Raw genomic sequence first — 17,368 nt, 5'->3', positions numbered from 1 at the left:
ATACCTTTAACCTACACATAGTAATAAAGGTTTGTAATATGCTAGATGGAATTCTAACACCACAGAATAGCAGCCTTTGCTGGATCAGACAAAGGAGTCCACTCAGGCCAGCATTGTTTCCAACAGCTACCAGTCAAATGCCACAGGAATCTCTCAAGCAGGACATAAGGGATGGCTGGTATTGGCTAGCCCTGGTGGCATAGGGAGGGTTTAGGTGGCCCGTGTTCTCACAGGCAGTGGCCTCTCTCCTGCTACAGCAGCACACTCTCTACCTCCCCGTTGGCTGCTACCCCCAGCAATGGCGACATCTCCCCCCCCACACACACCAGCAATGTTGTGCTCCACGCACCATTGGGGACAGAAGCACGCAGGGGTAGAAGGGGAACCCCATAGTGCTGCTGGAGGTTTCAATGCTCCCACTACTTCAGGCTGCTCTCTCTCTCAGCCTCCCTGCACCACATACATGTGTGACAGCCCCAGGTAGGCTAGCTAGCGGGGTGAGGGAGGTGGACAAGGAAGTACCTGAGGCAGGAGCTGGCGGGTTCTTGCAACTCATGCGCTCAATTATAGCTTCGCCTCTGGCTACCCAGTTGTTTATCCAGAGCACTAGTACTCAGGAGGTGTACTTAGTCATCACTGTAGGATAGGTATTACAGAAAGACAACCTGGAAATCTTTCTGAAATGAAGCAGTCAAGCGAAGAATTGGATGGCAAATCTAGATTAGAAGGGTTTTGGGTTTTTTTAAATGGGAGAATGCCATGCCATGTTACCCCTGCTAACCTGGCAAAGAGGCACCTTTTAACATGGTGATTCTCTTTATTTAGCAGGGGGAGAATAACTGGCCCTATCCAGCCCCAGGCACAGTACCTCCAGTCATGGTTGCTGGTGTCTAATGTTTCTTTGTAGACTGTGAGCCCTTTGGGTTCAGGGATCCATCTTATTTATTATTTCTTTGTGTAAACTGCCCTGAGCCATTTTTGAAAGGGTGGTATAGAAATCAAATTAAAATAATAAAATGATGATGATGGTGATGTTCCTGGCAAGACTTCCGGATGTTCAGAGGCGATACTTGCGTACAGTTCCTGGATTTGTTTTTTCCCTATTCCAGGTGGCATTCATTCATTTTCTATCACCCAGATCCTGTCCCAGGATTTTCTGAAAAGCCACAGATTTCAGGAGCTAAGTGATCCCAGAGTAGCAATAAGCACAAATTTTGGTTGGCAACCAAATCCAGTCAGAGTTTATGGACCCTACTTAGGGTACTGTCCCCTACTTTCTCTTGCTTCTGAATTGTTGGGAGTGAGGAAGCTACTAGGGTTACACTCACTGTTTTGAGAAGAATCCACATAGGCTTATAGTCTAGTTTATTTTTGGGATCCATGATACTTTTGCTGGTATCTGATTCCCATGATAATTGCAAAGCTAGACAATAAATCTTCTGGTAAATACTGGAAATGTATGAATCAGGCAGAGACTTTTTATTATACGTGGTGGATGTGCAGTAAAGCCCAGCAATTTTGGAAGACAATTCATTGCAAGATGCAACAAATCTTAAACACTAGCTTTCCTTTGTTACCAGATTTTTTTTGTTAAATATCACAAAACATTATACTGTATACCTGTAAAATATATTGAACTCTCTTTATATATGATAACTGCTGCTAGGATTTTCTATGCTTTATATTGGAAAGTTAATTTAATCCCATCATTAGAAGAGTGGCAACTTAAACCTTGGGAATATGCATCAATGGCTAAGATTACTTCATACATAAAGAATAAATCAGAGGATACATTTGTTTCAATGTGAGAACCATTTATACATTATAATTTGGTTCATGGTTTAATGCCACATCCAAGAGTTGGATTTTCTTTGTATACAATGTTGATGTCTGTATTGATGTGTAGATATGTTATTCAGCTGTCATTGGGTTAGAATGAAATGATAGGAGGAGATAAGATGGGGAAGTGGAATCCACGTTGATGTATTAGATAACCGAGATGTCATATGTGTTTCTTTTTTCCTTTTTTGTTGTTGTTTATTGGCTGTTCTTTAACATTTCTCTAAAATAATATAAATTATAAAAAATAAAATATAAAATATAAAAAATAATATATAATATCCCTCATCTTGACTAACCTACCCATAGCCTACTGATTCTTTGGCATCCTATCACTTTTTCTCTCATACTGTTGTCATTTTAAATGTACAATTAAAGTGACTGCTACTGTAAAGGTAAGGATTAAAAAAAACCCTCATGGCAATTTTCTTGTGGTGATAGTAATGGAGAAGAAATCCAGAGTCTCTCTCACAAACAACAAGGAGCACAGGGAGCAGAAGATGTGCCAGTTTCTAAAAACACATGACTCATTTTATGAAGGAAATACAAGCTTATGTTACAGAGGCAGTGTTTTCATATCTTCAGATAGAACTCCTGAAACCCGCTTGGGAGTGGGAACCAACTTTACATCAGGGTGGATATGGACCTTGGATGCTGCCTCTCCCCACCCCCAGCTGAAGGCTGAGCAAAACACACAAAATGCACTGGCAACATGAAATCTGAGGAACTTGAGGAACCAGTCTCCTTCCAGATATATGCTGTGTTGTCAATAATGCTAGTAATGCTTCAACTACTTGAATGACTAATGAGAGCCAACCGAGAGGTCATTTTCAAGTTGCAAAGAAATGTTGCCCTACATTCAGCTTATCAAGTGAAATATCTGCTGTTTGTGTTACATTCTCGTTCAAGGGCTTGCCTCGCAAATGGCTGGCTACTCAACTGTTCCCTTCCTTAAATTAACAAGCACCAAGTGAAATAGCCGACAGCACTGCAGAGAATCTGATCAAAAGAAGCCAATTACCCTTATGTTTCACAGATGAGGAATGCCAAGATAAGCTAAAAGTCAGTCATTGTGGAGACTGAGGTTTTTTTTGTTTGTTTTTTAAAAAGGGACAGCAAGTTGTGTCAGCATTCTTCAACATAAAGCCCCATTTCAAAGCTAGAGACCACTGAGGCTCAGACAAACCATTTGCCCAGGCAAACTGTGCTTAGAATTGCACAGAAGCATGTTCTCAGTCCTGCCTCATCAGTAAGAAAAGCTGATGAACAGCTTGATCCGATGAATACAATTGCAGCCTCAGAAGCTAAGCAAACCTTATTTAGCCACTCTCTTTGGCCAGCCAGAGATTAGTTAGGCTAGTCGGTTTGACAGGAATGAAAAGCAAAAAATGAAGTTGCAGAGGTAGGAGATACATACTGGCAGGAAGATCTTAGGGTGAAAGCACACATCCTGAAGTTCTGCCTAACTTTTCTTGGAGTGTTGAAACAAAACAAAGTGGCAGGAGTTGGTTGGCCAAGGGAGGGAATGTTCATGTTTTAGCTGCAAAGGCTCATTTGAAGAGGTTGCTAAATTCCAGGGAGGAAAAGTAAAAGAGGAACCACTCAAGGGAAGTGGTTCACACAGAGATAAACGACTCAAGACCAGAAAGGGAAAATGCTTATGTCATGTCCTCCGTCTGCCAACCCACTGTACGATTTGGCTGATGCCGGGGTGGGGGAGAAATGGCATTCCCTGCCGATCTAGATCCTAGTCAATAGTGTTCTATTCCAAGTTTAAACTCACCAGTATGACCCGTGGCACTTGGAGGGATGGATGGGAGAATATAAGAGTACACTGCAATGTAAGGTTTGACGCAAGGCCTTTTGAACCCTGCAAATTGCTACAATCCAGTTTCGTTTCTATTATCCCAACTCAGTTGTTTCTTTATATACATTTTTAAATGTAAAAACTGTACTACTATTCATTTAGTTGCTATGTAGGGTTTTATCATTTTATTTAAGTGTGTTTATTTTTGGGGGTGTGTGTGAAGGTGTTGGTACAAACAGTATTGTATACATGAATGTTTTTTTATTAGGAACCAACTTGTTTCTTGTTTCAGAGTGAACCAGCTGGCGGGGCAGGTAGGGAGAAAAGGGGATCAAAACATGTGTTGCCTCACTTGAAGAAACTGCTGCTCGAAAGCAACACCTCTCAGTGGGGTTGAGCCAGCTTATTTGCTACTTTCCCAACACCTGCACAATCACAGGGCCATAATTCTCAAATCGCAGTCATGTTTTATCTGGTACTAAAAGCTTCTCAGGGCAAGTTAAGGCAATGTTTTTTTCTGTCTGCTGCTCATTAGAAGAGAGGAAGGAAAAATTTAAGAGCTGGAACTGATGTGTGGAACAGGACTGATATTCTTCTGCCATATTAAACATTGGGTGGGCATAACTAGAAGACCTCTGCAAAACCAGCTCTTACAGAAAGACTGCTGAGTGATGAGATTAAAAATCTAAGTTAATTCTGTGTCCCACTGAACACACAAAACATATTACTCTTTTACATATGACACAGGCCTCTGTCATGATTATTTTCTTATACATATGCTGTTCTCCTAGGACAGCTTATGTTGCTGTCTACTTGGAAAGCAATGGCATTTTAATTATTTGTTACATTTTATATGCCTTCCTTCAATCAAGTAGCTCTGGACAGGGTACATGCTTCTTCCTCCAACCTCTCTCCTCACAGCAACTTTGTGAGATTGATTAGGTTGATAAAGGGCGATCCAATGACCTTCATGACCAAGGGAGAATTTGAACCCAGGTCTCCCCAGTCCTAGTCTGACAGTACATTAACCAATGCACTCCCCAGTGATCCACCTATATTGTCATACCTCTTTCCTATAGGTGCTGCATAGCAGAGAGCTGTAACTAACTTAGTTTAGAGCCCACTTACAGGGTATAAATATGAGTTCCAAACTATAGTCTTCATTTCTACATACGAATATCACTCAGGAAAACCTTAGTTCTTCTAACCAAGTGCCAATGATTTCAGTCTCCTTGCCTGAGCTCTCTGCATGTAAGTTTCCATGAAACCTGAACTCAAAGAGGCTTAGATCTAAAGTCCCTCTAGGCAAAGTATGGCCAACACCAGCACGATCCCTGTAAACCTAAGTACTCTGCAAGTCGTATTGGTTTCACTGGACAAGATCAGAAGTAGGGGCAAGGCTGTAATTAAAGAAGGTGGGGCAAATGGCCCCAGGCCCTGAGAGAGTGGGAGGCCTGCTACCTGGCAGCTCACTCTTGTGCATAGGGAGTGTGACATTATTTGCTTAGCAGCGAGAAGTACGTGCAAAGAATGTTTTGTTTCCCACCATGTTGTTATAGTTCTTCTGTAGCAAACATGGGGTGGGGTGGGGGAGAAAACATTGAGGAAGGGTTGGGGGGCAGGGACCAATTTTCTCTTCTCAAAGCCCACTCCAACCTTAACTATGTCCCTGGTCAGAGGCCCTCAAATTTTGATTTGACTCAGTAGCCAGCCTTGGCTTGTGCTTACCACCGACCCTTCCAAGACTTCTGCAGGTGCCAAACAGAAGCACTGCAGGGCTCTCACTTTGCTTTTATCTGCTCCAATGCTTAGCATGACAGAACGCTTCCATCCCCTTTGCTGCACAGAGCAAAGACTGGGGGCAATTCTCTATTATGTTTTGGAGCAAGCAGCAACACCACTGCCACATGGGACTTGTACTGCTTCTATAACCCAGCACAGTATGGGATTTCCTCCCACCAGGTTCTCTGGCAGGCACAGAGGATTGGAGGAAAAGAAGAGGAAGGGTGGGTAGCAGTAATGGTTGGCTACTGAACCAAGCCAGGTTGTGTGGCCCTCTCTCTGTACATTGCTGCAGCACTTTTCCTGCTTTACTCTATTGCATAAGAAATTGCCCTGCACAGGCTTTTGAAACAGGGTTTGGTAGGAAACCAATAATAATATTTAAACATTTCTAAAAATGTTTAATTTCATAGTGACTCTCAATGTACTTACAAAACAGAATCAGCTAAAATACATTCAACAAAATTTACTGCCTGGATATGCAGCTCTTGGGGCAGGGCTTGGAATGGAAGAGAAGCAATGAAGTGGTGTTTAGACAAGCAAGAAGAGCATCAGCTTAGCCACATTCTAGTCACAAGACATAAGAATATTTGTTCTTTGGGTGTAGGGTAGATTAGAAACATATTTTTGCCATATAATTCGTACTGGTAATCACACATGCAAGTCAAAGTGACTGCTGCAAGCATGAGATGAGACTGCATGATATATGGTGCTTTGGTCTTCACATGTATGCATGTGTACTCCAGACAAGATCAATTCACTCCCAACTATAAGATGTTAACTGTGGGAGGGGGCCACAACCACAAGAGTGGCAAGACTGGCACACTCTGGCCAGAGTGCACAAGACTGGCAAGATTCTGCACAAAGATAAAACAGGAACTCAGGGGCGAACAAATGTTTGCTCAGTTCACCAGCCAGACAAAATTTACATTAGTCAGCACCCTCCACCACCAAAAAAAAAAAAAAAAATGTGGGGGACACTTCTTCCCAAGGCAAAACTTACTGCTGCCTGCCAGAGCCAGCATGAAAACAATGCAAGAACCCAGAGAGCAAGCAGCTGTGCCTCATCCTGTGAAGTGGGGACTTTCCTCCAGTGCCTCCTCCTGCTTTGCTTCTTCCACATGTCCCATTAGCCAGAGTAGCTGTTAATCAGGGCTATTTTGGCTCTCATTCCTTGAGTGTTGCCACTTAGACCTCGAACTAAGTTGGTACATTATCCATCAGGATTTTCTCACTCGTCACTCATGATTTTTCACTCGTTACAGACTAGTAAACTAGTGGATTTCCTCAGCCCTGTAGTGACTCGTATATAAGGAGAGTTGGAGCAGAAGAATCCGCCCAGCACCTCTGCTGATGATTTCTCATTGATCCTGAAACAAAAGCAACCTCGTGCAAGCATAAGTGAAGGGAGCCCTGCTTGCTATGCCAACCCCAAAACTCCCATCCTCAGTGTAGGTATATGCAGCAGGAATGTATTCTGGCAAAGAATGAGGGAGCCACTCAGCCACCCACCTTCACAGGGCATAAGGTTCTCTGCATTCGAGCAGGGTAGGCATTCTCTTAAGTGTTCATACCAACCAAACACAAAAGAAGAAAAGTCAGGGCAAATGAAGGGGGAACCATTCCAATGCAAGGAAGCAAATTGCCATAGTGTTCAAGTAACTGAGCAGAAATAAATTTACTCAAGGTGTTGTGTTATAATGTATGTTGTATACATTCATTCATACGTACAATGAACTGTTCTGTTCAGGAAAGTTCATTGCATAAACTAAGTTACTCTGTAGGAGAGAAGGGAAGAGACCAACAACTGCCAGGCTCCTAGCATCACATGCAAACAGTGCAGAAGGTTTTCTTTAGCAACAAGATATTGTCCCTGGAAATGTTTTTCTAGCTTTGCAGATGGACAGCCAAATGATGAACCATCAAAGGTTGTTCACTTCCTCACCTGGGTGGGCTGGGCCATCCACTCTTGTCTAAACCCAACAGACAGTAATATGCCTTACTAAAGTTTTCCACTGTACAGATACAGGACGGACGTGCACACACATGCCAATTTGTCTCCATAGCAATTTTGCCTGAAATAGCCAAGGACTGCTGGTCGTGTTGGAGAAGTTGTTAGAAGTCAGTGAAACTGTTCTCAACATTGTGGTTACATAGCTGCTACATACTGACCCTTTGGCTCAGAGCAAGTTTTACAGTCCAACATACTCCTCAAATAGCCCTTATTTAAAAGGGATAGCCCCAGTTTGTGTTTTTAACATCATGCCTGGTAAAAATCACTGTCATCTGTTGTATCTGTTGGGGACAGCTTTTAAAAAAACATTGCTAAAGCAACTTGCTCAAGATTTAAAACCCAACTCCAGGCTCTAGACATTACATTATGGAGTACAGAGCAGATGCACTTTTTCTCTCTACATATATGTAAATGCACACACTTTAACACTTAAAGCATTGTGCTTCCCACCTCCAGCATTCCTTTAAGCTTAAGAACAAACATTGTCCAAATCAGTGCAAGACAGGCTATTGCAGAGTAAATATAAACAAAAGGAAAGATGTGCCGAGTTTGTGTTGACTCCTGGTGACCACAGAGCCATGTGGTTTTCTTGCTAGAATACAGGAGTGGTTTACCACTGCTTTTCTCCCATGTAGTATGAGTTGCCTTTTGCCATTGTGACATCTGCCTCCAGCCCCTTCCTATATCGCTGCTGCCCAATATAGATGACTACATACATACATACATACATACATATTTACTAGGCACAGTTTGGGAAGCACACCAGCAGGGATTCGAACTAACAGCCTCTTTCTCTCTGTGCAAGTTGCTTCCCTGCTGCGCCACCACAGCTGATACAGAATATATATGGTATACGAAAAGCAGAGCCAGGCTTTTGAGAATGGGCCATAGCAGGGATGAAAGGTGGCTCGGGTAATATTACTGGTATAATATACTCCTGTTCTTCTGATAAATATATAAATGTGTCCCTGTTTTCAGAGATGTTTCCATCCAAGATGCAACTCTGTGCACACTTCACTTGGAAACAGCATCCCACAGGTTCAAGGGAACTTACTCCTAAATAAATATGCACAGGATTAGGCTGCAAACTATATACATATCTTGGACAAAAATGAGAGAGATTCACACATCCACTGAATGCCACATTTTGTATTTGGTTTTACAAATATATAGCCTCTTAGTCTTTTACAGGTCTGCAGGCAACGTTTTGACTGACAAATGTCAATGTACATCCCATTCTCATATGGCCAGCCACCAACTACCCTATTAGCATCTCAAACTTAATCCCACAACCATTTCCTCTTCTCTACCCTCATCTACTTGCTGGTTTCTCCCCCACTCCCCACCACCACCTTCTGACAAATGAAGTTTGTAGCAAGGCTTCGCCACCACATTTCTTGTTTCTGAAAGATAGCTTAATGTAGGGCTACAGCATTTTAAACAGACCAACAGTTTGAAAAGTGGACTAGCACCAGGGAGAGCCAGGTTCAAATCCTCCCGCTCAGCCATGAAGCTCTGGGCCAGTCACTTCTCTCAGCCTAACCTACTGCACAGGGTTGTTGTGAGGATAAACATAAGCAATGTACACTGTTCTGGGCTCCTTGGAGAAAGAGTGGGATATAAATGTAATAAATAAATGCACCCCCAAGCAGCTTTTTAAGAGAACATTTAAATAAAAAGTACTAACAAAAACAGTAGCAACTGCCATTAAGAGGCATTCACCCTTCTCTCTCACAAAGCAAGAATGCCTTTTGAGACTATGCTTGCTATTGAAAATGTATGCATCTAAAAAGAATTTTTGCAAGTTCTGTTAGTGGACTCAAGTTCATACAATCAGTCATGATTTCTGTAATCAGGGGATAGCCCTGGTCTTAATCAGGTTCAAGACAAAGTTATATCCACTGACATTCTGAATAGAGTAACTCTGTGCTTAAGTGATATACTTTACAAAGAATTATTGGAGCAGTGCCAAGATGTGTAGCCATTTTATGTAAGCAACTGTTCAAAAGCCTATGTGCCTATTTTGTGTTTAAGCAGCAGATAGAGAGTTTCACATCAAGTCACCCAGGCATACACTGCAGTCACATTCCTGACCTAAGCTTCCGTTTACCATGACTTCCAAGGGTCATGAGCAAGTAACAGATTAGTACATATGAACACACAGGCAGTGTTTATTATGGCAGAAATAAATAGCATTAACTTTGCTGTTATGCAAGGCAGAGAGGAGGCATAACATGTTTCCTCTCTGCCTTGCAGAGAGAGGCCTGCAGCCAAAGATTTAGTTAGTAATTTCAAATTGCTATGCAATGTTCAGTCTAAAAGGTAAAGTGTGTTGTCGAGTCGATTTCGACTCCTGGAGCCTACAGAGCCCTGTGGTTTTCTTTAGTAGAATACAGGAGGGGTTCACCACTGCCTCCTTCTGTGCAGTATAATATCTTATATCACAGCTATCTGATATAATACCAGAAGGGATTCAAACCGGCAAACTTCTGCTTGTTAGTCAAGCATTTCTCCACTGTGCCACTTAAGGTGTACTGATGTTCAGCCTACGACCACATTAACAAAGTGCTTTCCAGACTACCAACCACCCCTCCATCAAGACATTTACAATCTTAGTTCAGATAGTGGAGGGAGCCAACAGAACCCAATATTTCTTGCCTTTGTGCTGTTCTTTCTCCCTCCCAGTTTTCCAGGAGAGAATTTGCATTTCCTCTCAGACACTTCTCTCTAGTTGTCTACTCTTCCAGTAGGCCAATCTTGCCTCTTGGGTCCTGTCCTCCTAATTTCCTAAGCTCTAGTTCTGCTGCTCTGCTGGATATATTGCATCACAGCCCCCCTCTCTATGATCAGGGCAGCTTAGAGGACTGCAACCAAAGACCCCTGCTTATCTCATCCCTCCATCACATTCCAGTTGTTCATTTCCCACCTTCAGAAAACACATTCAACATAATGCAAAACTGAGGCTTGGGGAGAGATCTTAGAAGTCCATATGCTCTATGTGCAGTGACTCTCCTCTCTGGTTTAAGAAGCCACTCTTGGATGGGATCATCTCATCTTTGAAAACAGCTTTTCAGATGTTTTCCATTAACATCAGCACAAACCATAGTTTCATAGCTTAGAACTCAGACCTTCAGAGTTTACAACTGCTCATTTCTCTCCTGTTCAGGACTCAGCTTCACAAGTTCATTCCCATTTAAGTGTTGCATCAGTCCTCTTGAAACACAGTAATAGCACTAATTGTGATCTGTCAGTGGTCTGAATTCAGACATAGCAGCAAACCACAGATCGTACAATTTATGGTTTGAAAAACTACATTCAAGCTCTGGTTTCAGATCTTGGTTTATTGGCCCCAAACAAGTTACAGTAAGTGGGCAGGCCTAGTTTTAGATGTTAAAACGACCCACGATTTTGCACTGTCTGAAACTCAGTCACAGTCTGACACTTCAAATGGAGAAAGCAACATATCAACCTTGATATTACCATAATATACTTTTATCCAAACATAAAGAAACACAAAGTAATTCCATCTAAATAAGAGGAAAGGCTTTAAAGGCTTAAACTTTTGCTAGTTTTTTGTAAAAAAAAAAAATCTCTATACAAAATTATGTAACCCTTGCAATCTAAAGAGAAGCGAATATCTATTACAGTGGCTGTAGGAACAACTGTTATTTATTTAAATGCAAGAGACTTGTTCTTGGTTCTCTCTTATTATTTATTTTATCTCTCCAACATTTGGTGGGTGGGTGGTGAATGGAATAGAACAGAAAATGAGAGAACACTCCCAGCACTTTGCTGTTAATTGAATAGGGTGGGAGAAGGTTCATATGATTGTTAACCTCGAGACCCATTCAGTCAAGGTTAAGTATGGCAAGTTGTTACCCATTTTTATGATGTAATCAAGTTCACTTTGGTATATCGATATTTGATTATTGCCTATTGTCCCCTACTAACTGGGCAAAGAGGCACCTTTTTAACGTGGTGATTCTCTTTATTTAGCAGGGGGAAAGTAACTGGCCTTCTCCCCCCCCCCCCAGCACAGTACCTCCAGTGACTGTTACTGGTGTCTATCTTATGTTTCTTTTTAGACTGTGAGCCTTTTGGGGACAGGGAGCGCTATAATTTTATTTATTTGTTTGTTTGTTTATTTCTCTATGTAAACCATTTTGGAAACTTCTGCTGAAAAGCGGTATATAAATATTTGTTGTTGTGCTCTTTGTTATAATGCTGGGTTTTTATGCTCCTGTTGAATGTATTTAACTTATTTTTAAAAACAAAAAAGTTCACTTTAATATAGTTATGTTCCAAGTCTTCTTTAATTTAAAGGGGAAAGTGGCAACACAGTAACAACTGGCAATCAATAGTTCCCAGCTCATAAAACCTCATTCCCTCCTTTATCTATGTATTACTTCTTCAAATTTTGGTTCACGCCATCCTTACAGCTCTAGGTGGACTTCAGCTTAACATACACCCAGATAGTCTCACAGATTATATATATGGTGAACTGAAAATTCAGACTTTCAGAAAGATTCTCCAGCTGTAAAAAACACAGCTATGATGCAGGCATAGCTTTTCTATGCACCTGTGGAGTTCAGACCTGGTGCATGGATGGATTAACCAACCATTGTTTCGGATCACTCCAAACCACAGTTTTATGTCCCTAGTTTACAAAGCAACCATAGTTTGTGTTGGTACTTATGGTATAAGAAACCATAGTCAACACTAGAGAAGAACAGGAAGAGGAAATTGCTCTACAAAAGGGAGACGTATACACCTTGGTAGTCAGGGTCCTGATTTGCAAGCCATGGTTTCCCAGGAGGCAGTGCTCCATCCACACTGGCTCAAAAAGTTATAGTTTTCCTAACTAGTGCTCTTCTTTGGGGAAGCATGCACCACTGTGGAAAATAATCACAGGTGAACTCACTAATGGCAAGGGGCATGTTATAAAAACTTGGTGCATGGGTAACCAATATACAGCAATGATCCCTCAAGTGGTCCAGGCACCTGCTTTTTTGGCAGCCTTGCACTGGAGCAGGAAGACTTGTGAACCTGGGTATAGCAGAGTCAGGGTTGCACTCTTACCTGCCTCTCTAATATTATGCTTCTGTCTGATCTGTGGCTTGGGAGATGATAGGCAAAATCTACACTAGGGGCTACATGTGTCCTGCAATGCACACTAGAGTAGCACTAAAGGCCTTGAAATCTATCTTAAGGAACAGAGACTCAGCATTTCAGTGCACTTTCAGAATATGCCAGTTATGTATCAGGTCTAGAAAATGAAGATGCATTTGCTTAACTGTTGCTTTCACTAACATACCATGGAAACATCACATTGCACATGTTTGTCAATAAAACTCAGTCAAAATAAGAAGGGTGCACCAGGGCCTAAATGCTGTAGAAGTCTATCAATTTCTCACCAATACAGAAGTAAACCCTTAATGAATCAAGTAGTATTGTGGCTTCAGGCCCTCAAAACATTACAGTGTAGCACAGGGGCCAACCAAGACACTGAGAGCCATGCAACTCTCAATAAAAATTAAATTATGTATTTACATGGGCACTTTCAGCAAAATATGCTGAAGTATCGCCCTTTTTAGAAATTGTACAGCAGGGCAGTTAAATCCATGCTTAAATCTTTCCCAGTGAAATCAGCTGAGCTTTAAAGTTTTTCACTTCAGGTAGATTGTGCCCTAAGTGTCACAACCACTTCACAATATTTATTTTGCCTATTAGTAGTAAATCAATATTACGGACAAGGGATTGAGGCTGAGACAGGGACAGAGGCCACACAGTGAATTTTATGGTAGATGAAATGAAAATGTTCCACCACTACTGACCTTCCCCTTGTGCAACTACAAAGGAGTGTCTAGGGTGTGTTGTAGGATTACCAATTCCATGTGAGAGATGGGTGAGGCCCAACAAGCCAGGCCAACATCTCACAAGAATTGTGTGCAGTCAGCATCACACATGAGGAGAAGTACAGTATTTACATGAATCCATGACTAGGTTTTTTCCAAGTTCTTTGGTCTTAAAATTTGGGTATGTGTCTTAAATTCAGGGTCCTTTTCCTTTTGAGTAAATATTATAACCTATATTTAACCCAAATTTTAAAGGAGGTCATCTATTCGGGATTTAGCACTGTGGAACACACATATGCAAGCTAAAGACCTTTGTCAGCAGACAAGAAAGATGAACAGGAAGAGGAAATTACAGCGCAGCATCTGTCTCCTTTGTTTTAAAGATGACAGATCCCAAAACCCCTGTCAGGATCCCCTAGATCAACTTCCACGTTCTATAAATTTGGCTTATATCAGAGAGTAAACACAAAGATATTAGGGTGGACAAGGACAGTAATCGCCTTGAAAAGTAGGCTAGGAATGCACAGATAGAGGTTACACCAATTATGCCTTTACAATCCCCCTTCTTTCAATCTCATCCTTTCATAGCTATTTTTTAGCATTGGACATTCATCTCCTAGATGATGTTTGTGCAGAGATGTAAGTTTGGGGTGGTATACAAATATAATAAAAACTAAAATGAAAATAGTTCTTGGGCAGCTGCCAGCCAATCATTTGTTTCAAGCTGCCTGATGGTCAGTAACCCTAGAGAAACTTCCGGAACCAGAAGACTCTAGTCCACTTAACCCTGAGCTCCTAAGTATCTTAAACTGATCTCTATTTTTCCCATTAGTATTCCTGCAACCTGAGATGATGAGAATGAGGGTATGCATACATATACACATGCACAGCATAGCAACCTAGAAACCCTACTCTCTTTATTCCAAGTAATAAGGAAGGAATAGTAGCAGAAAAGAAATGCAAAGACAAGAAAGAACAGGGAAATCCACTGAGGGCAATGCAATATGCATGCCCCAACTAAACAATTTAAATCAAAGTTCAGTACCATGAAAAGTGAAAAAATCGAAAACCTGTAAATTAGATACATCAACTTTACTTAGTTTGCATAATTTATTTTTTTTTCCTGCTAGTCATAGGGAAGGACAAAGAAGTATGCAGGGTACTGAAGCAATCCCCCACCAGAAAGTCTATTGAGTCTCTCTCTTACTTTGGAGCTCACCAGATAGACATCACCCGTACACTTGCAAGTGTATATTGAAGGCCAATTGAATCTATGCTTTATTGCTGAACGATACCTTGTGGACCCAAAGGGCATATATAAATAGATAAATCTGTGCAATTTTAATGGTTAACAAGTTGTTCTGTTTTATAAAACACCACCAGGCTTCTCATAATTAAATAGATTCTGCCTTACCATCTACTGCACATTCTCTATATGTGGGTGAAATTCATATACCTCTCTGATTTGTCTCCACCTTTAGGGAGATTCCTCTTCATGGAATGATCACTATATACATGCAATACCCAGAACTTCCCCAACAGGTCACTCCTGAAATCTCATGGTGGAAGTTGGGAGGAGGGTTTTAGTCTCCACTGAGAAGGCAGAACTAGTCTATGACATCAGTTTCTCATCAGTGTGGAAACAAACACCACCAAGTTTCCTACAGCTTGCAAGATATAGCCCTTGCTAAAATTCATTGATCAGTAGCTTATATGAGTGTGTTGGGATGGTCTGTCCTCCTTGCTCTTCCAGGAATTCCCAGCATGCCAATTCAAGGTTTACAGGCTGATGGCACAGTCCTCCCATGGGATTGTATCACCTTAGCATTCACATGGGGAGTTCATTACTGAGACCTCTCCTAGAATCAAAACTAGCCTTCTTTCTAGGGAGATCACCTTGTATGCCCCTAAAATAGAGTGGTAAATTGGGGTATATGAACAAGGTCTTATTTTTGTCTCAGATGAGTTGAAGAGAGAGTTTCAATAAAATAAGGGCCTCATTTTAGTAAATAAGTTGTGACATGAGGTACATTTTTCACAAAAGGCAATTTCAAAATGAGCAATTCCCAATATATATTCTAAGATGGTACAGTTTCAAAGAAGACTGTGATACATTATATCCCGAATGTCTGAACTGTGTTCTTAAAAAGAGATTCTCATTCTCCAGACAGACTACAGGCAAAGTCAATGTGAGAGGTGGTGGTAAAAAGAAGAGTTAAACACAGGACTGAGTAACCAGAATGGAAAGCAGGTAATGAGTCATTACTAATGACACCCTCCCCAAGGAAGTGCTATCTTGTTTTCAAACAGAATGCTGCAACTTGGAAACCTATCCAGAACTCTTGTAACATCTCCAATGTATCCAGAAATCACTTCCTGGATTTCAATATACTTTTTTTTTTTTTTTGCAATAAATGACACTGAAAACATGAGCATAAAATGACTCCTAGTGGTTCGTTTTTGAAGAGGAAGGTGCCAGGGCTGAAACCCACTTAGAACCACACCCTGTACTCTGGAAAACATTCGGCCTGCTTATGGATGGGCTGTGGCTACTCTGCAAAATATGCTCAGCTCAGCTTAGGGGCGCCTGACAAAACATTCGAGGCAGGGGTGCAGCAAGGTTGGAGGGGGCCCAGAGACAAGATTTTAAAATGGGCCCCTCGCTGATACACACACACACACACACACACACACAAAAACACACTTCACAATATATAGTGCACTCACACTCACATCCCCATTATGAATATGGTGAAAATCTAGTTCACATTGAATCTAGTTTTTTACTCTCTGCTCCTGCCGATCTCCAAGAGACTCAACATAATTCATAGGGGGTGCAACATGGGCAGGTGGGGAGTTATGTGATGTGTCTCTGGGGGGCCCCTCGAGGCAGTGGGGCCCCAAAACGACTGCCTCCCCTTGCCTAATGGTAGTTACGCCCCTGATTCAAGGGCTGAGGTTCTAGAGGCAAGTTTCCCAGCTAGAATGGCTAGGCAAGAGGACATCAAGCCCTGGTCCTTAGATAACAGGAGCACGAATTCAGTTTGCTCATTAAATGTTCTTACATCTACCTCAGGAACTGGTGGAAGCTTAGCAAGTTCCCAGGGAGGGATGAGGAAAGAACGCAAATGGACTGAAACTTCGGTTGGGCAGGAAAAGAATGAAGCCACACCACCCTGGGCACTCCTAGGTATCCTGAGCTGAAGCTTAGCTAGATATCATACTATTTGGTCTGGCAGACCCTAAGCCCAGGTGTATTAGTAATGGGCAGCGCAAGCAAAGCGTTCTGCACATGTCCAGGGGACACTCTTCAACCCTGCTCCACAGGGATCAGGATTTAAAGTGTGTGTGGGGGGGCGGTGGGTCAGGTTCGGGGCCTAAACCCTACTTCAAAGCAAGTGCTGGTTGAAGGGCATTCCAGATTGGCAAGGGGACTTTTCATCTGGTCAGCGAAAGAAGTCTCATCACCTCTTCCTCAGTCCTTCGCTATACAATGGACGACTGAGTCGAGACTCTCCCCACGGGACGGAGTAGAGACTTACTTACCCAGAAAACGAAGTTGAAGCCGAATAACAGGTATTTGATACACTTGGTGCCTCCCTTGACGGGCATCTTTGCAAACCGAGAGGAGAAGTTTCAGGCAGCGTACGGAGGCGCGACGAGGGCTTGGCGGCTTCTCTGCCTTGGCAAGTTTCTTCGCTCCGCAATCAACAGAAGTTGCTCCCAAAGTGCCACTCCTTATTCTGGCTCTCTCTGACGCAGACTCCTCACTCTGCCTCCGCTCTTTGCGGGCTTTCCTCCCTCGGCCCTGCCCAATCCCTGCCTCTTGTTGCTCCCTCGCCTCCCTGCCCTCAAACCCCACCCCGACCTGCTAGCCTCTCCCTTTCGCCCGCCCTCGCTCGCGCCTACTCCTCCTAGCCGCTTCTTCTGTTGCAGTCCTTTCTCTGCTTTGGCGACGCCTCGCTTCTCTCTTCTTCCGCAGCCGCGTTATTTACAGCTCTGAGTCTCCTGCAACTTTTCTTTTGCAGTCCCACGTTACGTGGGCTTAGCTCGAAATAAACCTCAGTGTTC

The 17,368-nt window shown here is 42.3% G+C and overlaps 1 protein-coding gene across 1 annotated transcript in view; it reads right to left on the bottom strand.

The window, feature by feature from the left end:
- The window catches only part of CD9 (CD9 molecule), a 33,572-nt gene extending 16,415 nt beyond the window's left edge, over window positions 1–17,157 (bottom strand). The window contains exon 1 of the mRNA XM_053258657.1: window positions 16,844–17,157. Within this exon, the coding sequence (XP_053114632.1) occupies window positions 16,844–16,909 (66 nt within the window). The 5' untranslated portion in view covers window positions 16,910–17,157. The remainder of the gene's footprint in view (window positions 1–16,843) is intronic.
- Between the last annotated feature and the right edge of the window lie 211 nt (window positions 17,158–17,368).

Source organism: Hemicordylus capensis, chromosome 5, assembly GCF_027244095.1.
Source record: "Hemicordylus capensis ecotype Gifberg chromosome 5, rHemCap1.1.pri, whole genome shotgun sequence".
NCBI lineage: Eukaryota > Metazoa > Chordata > Lepidosauria > Squamata > Cordylidae > Hemicordylus > Hemicordylus capensis.
The sequence above is the reverse complement of the archived record's forward strand: the minus strand, read 5'-3'. Positions and strand labels throughout refer to the sequence as shown.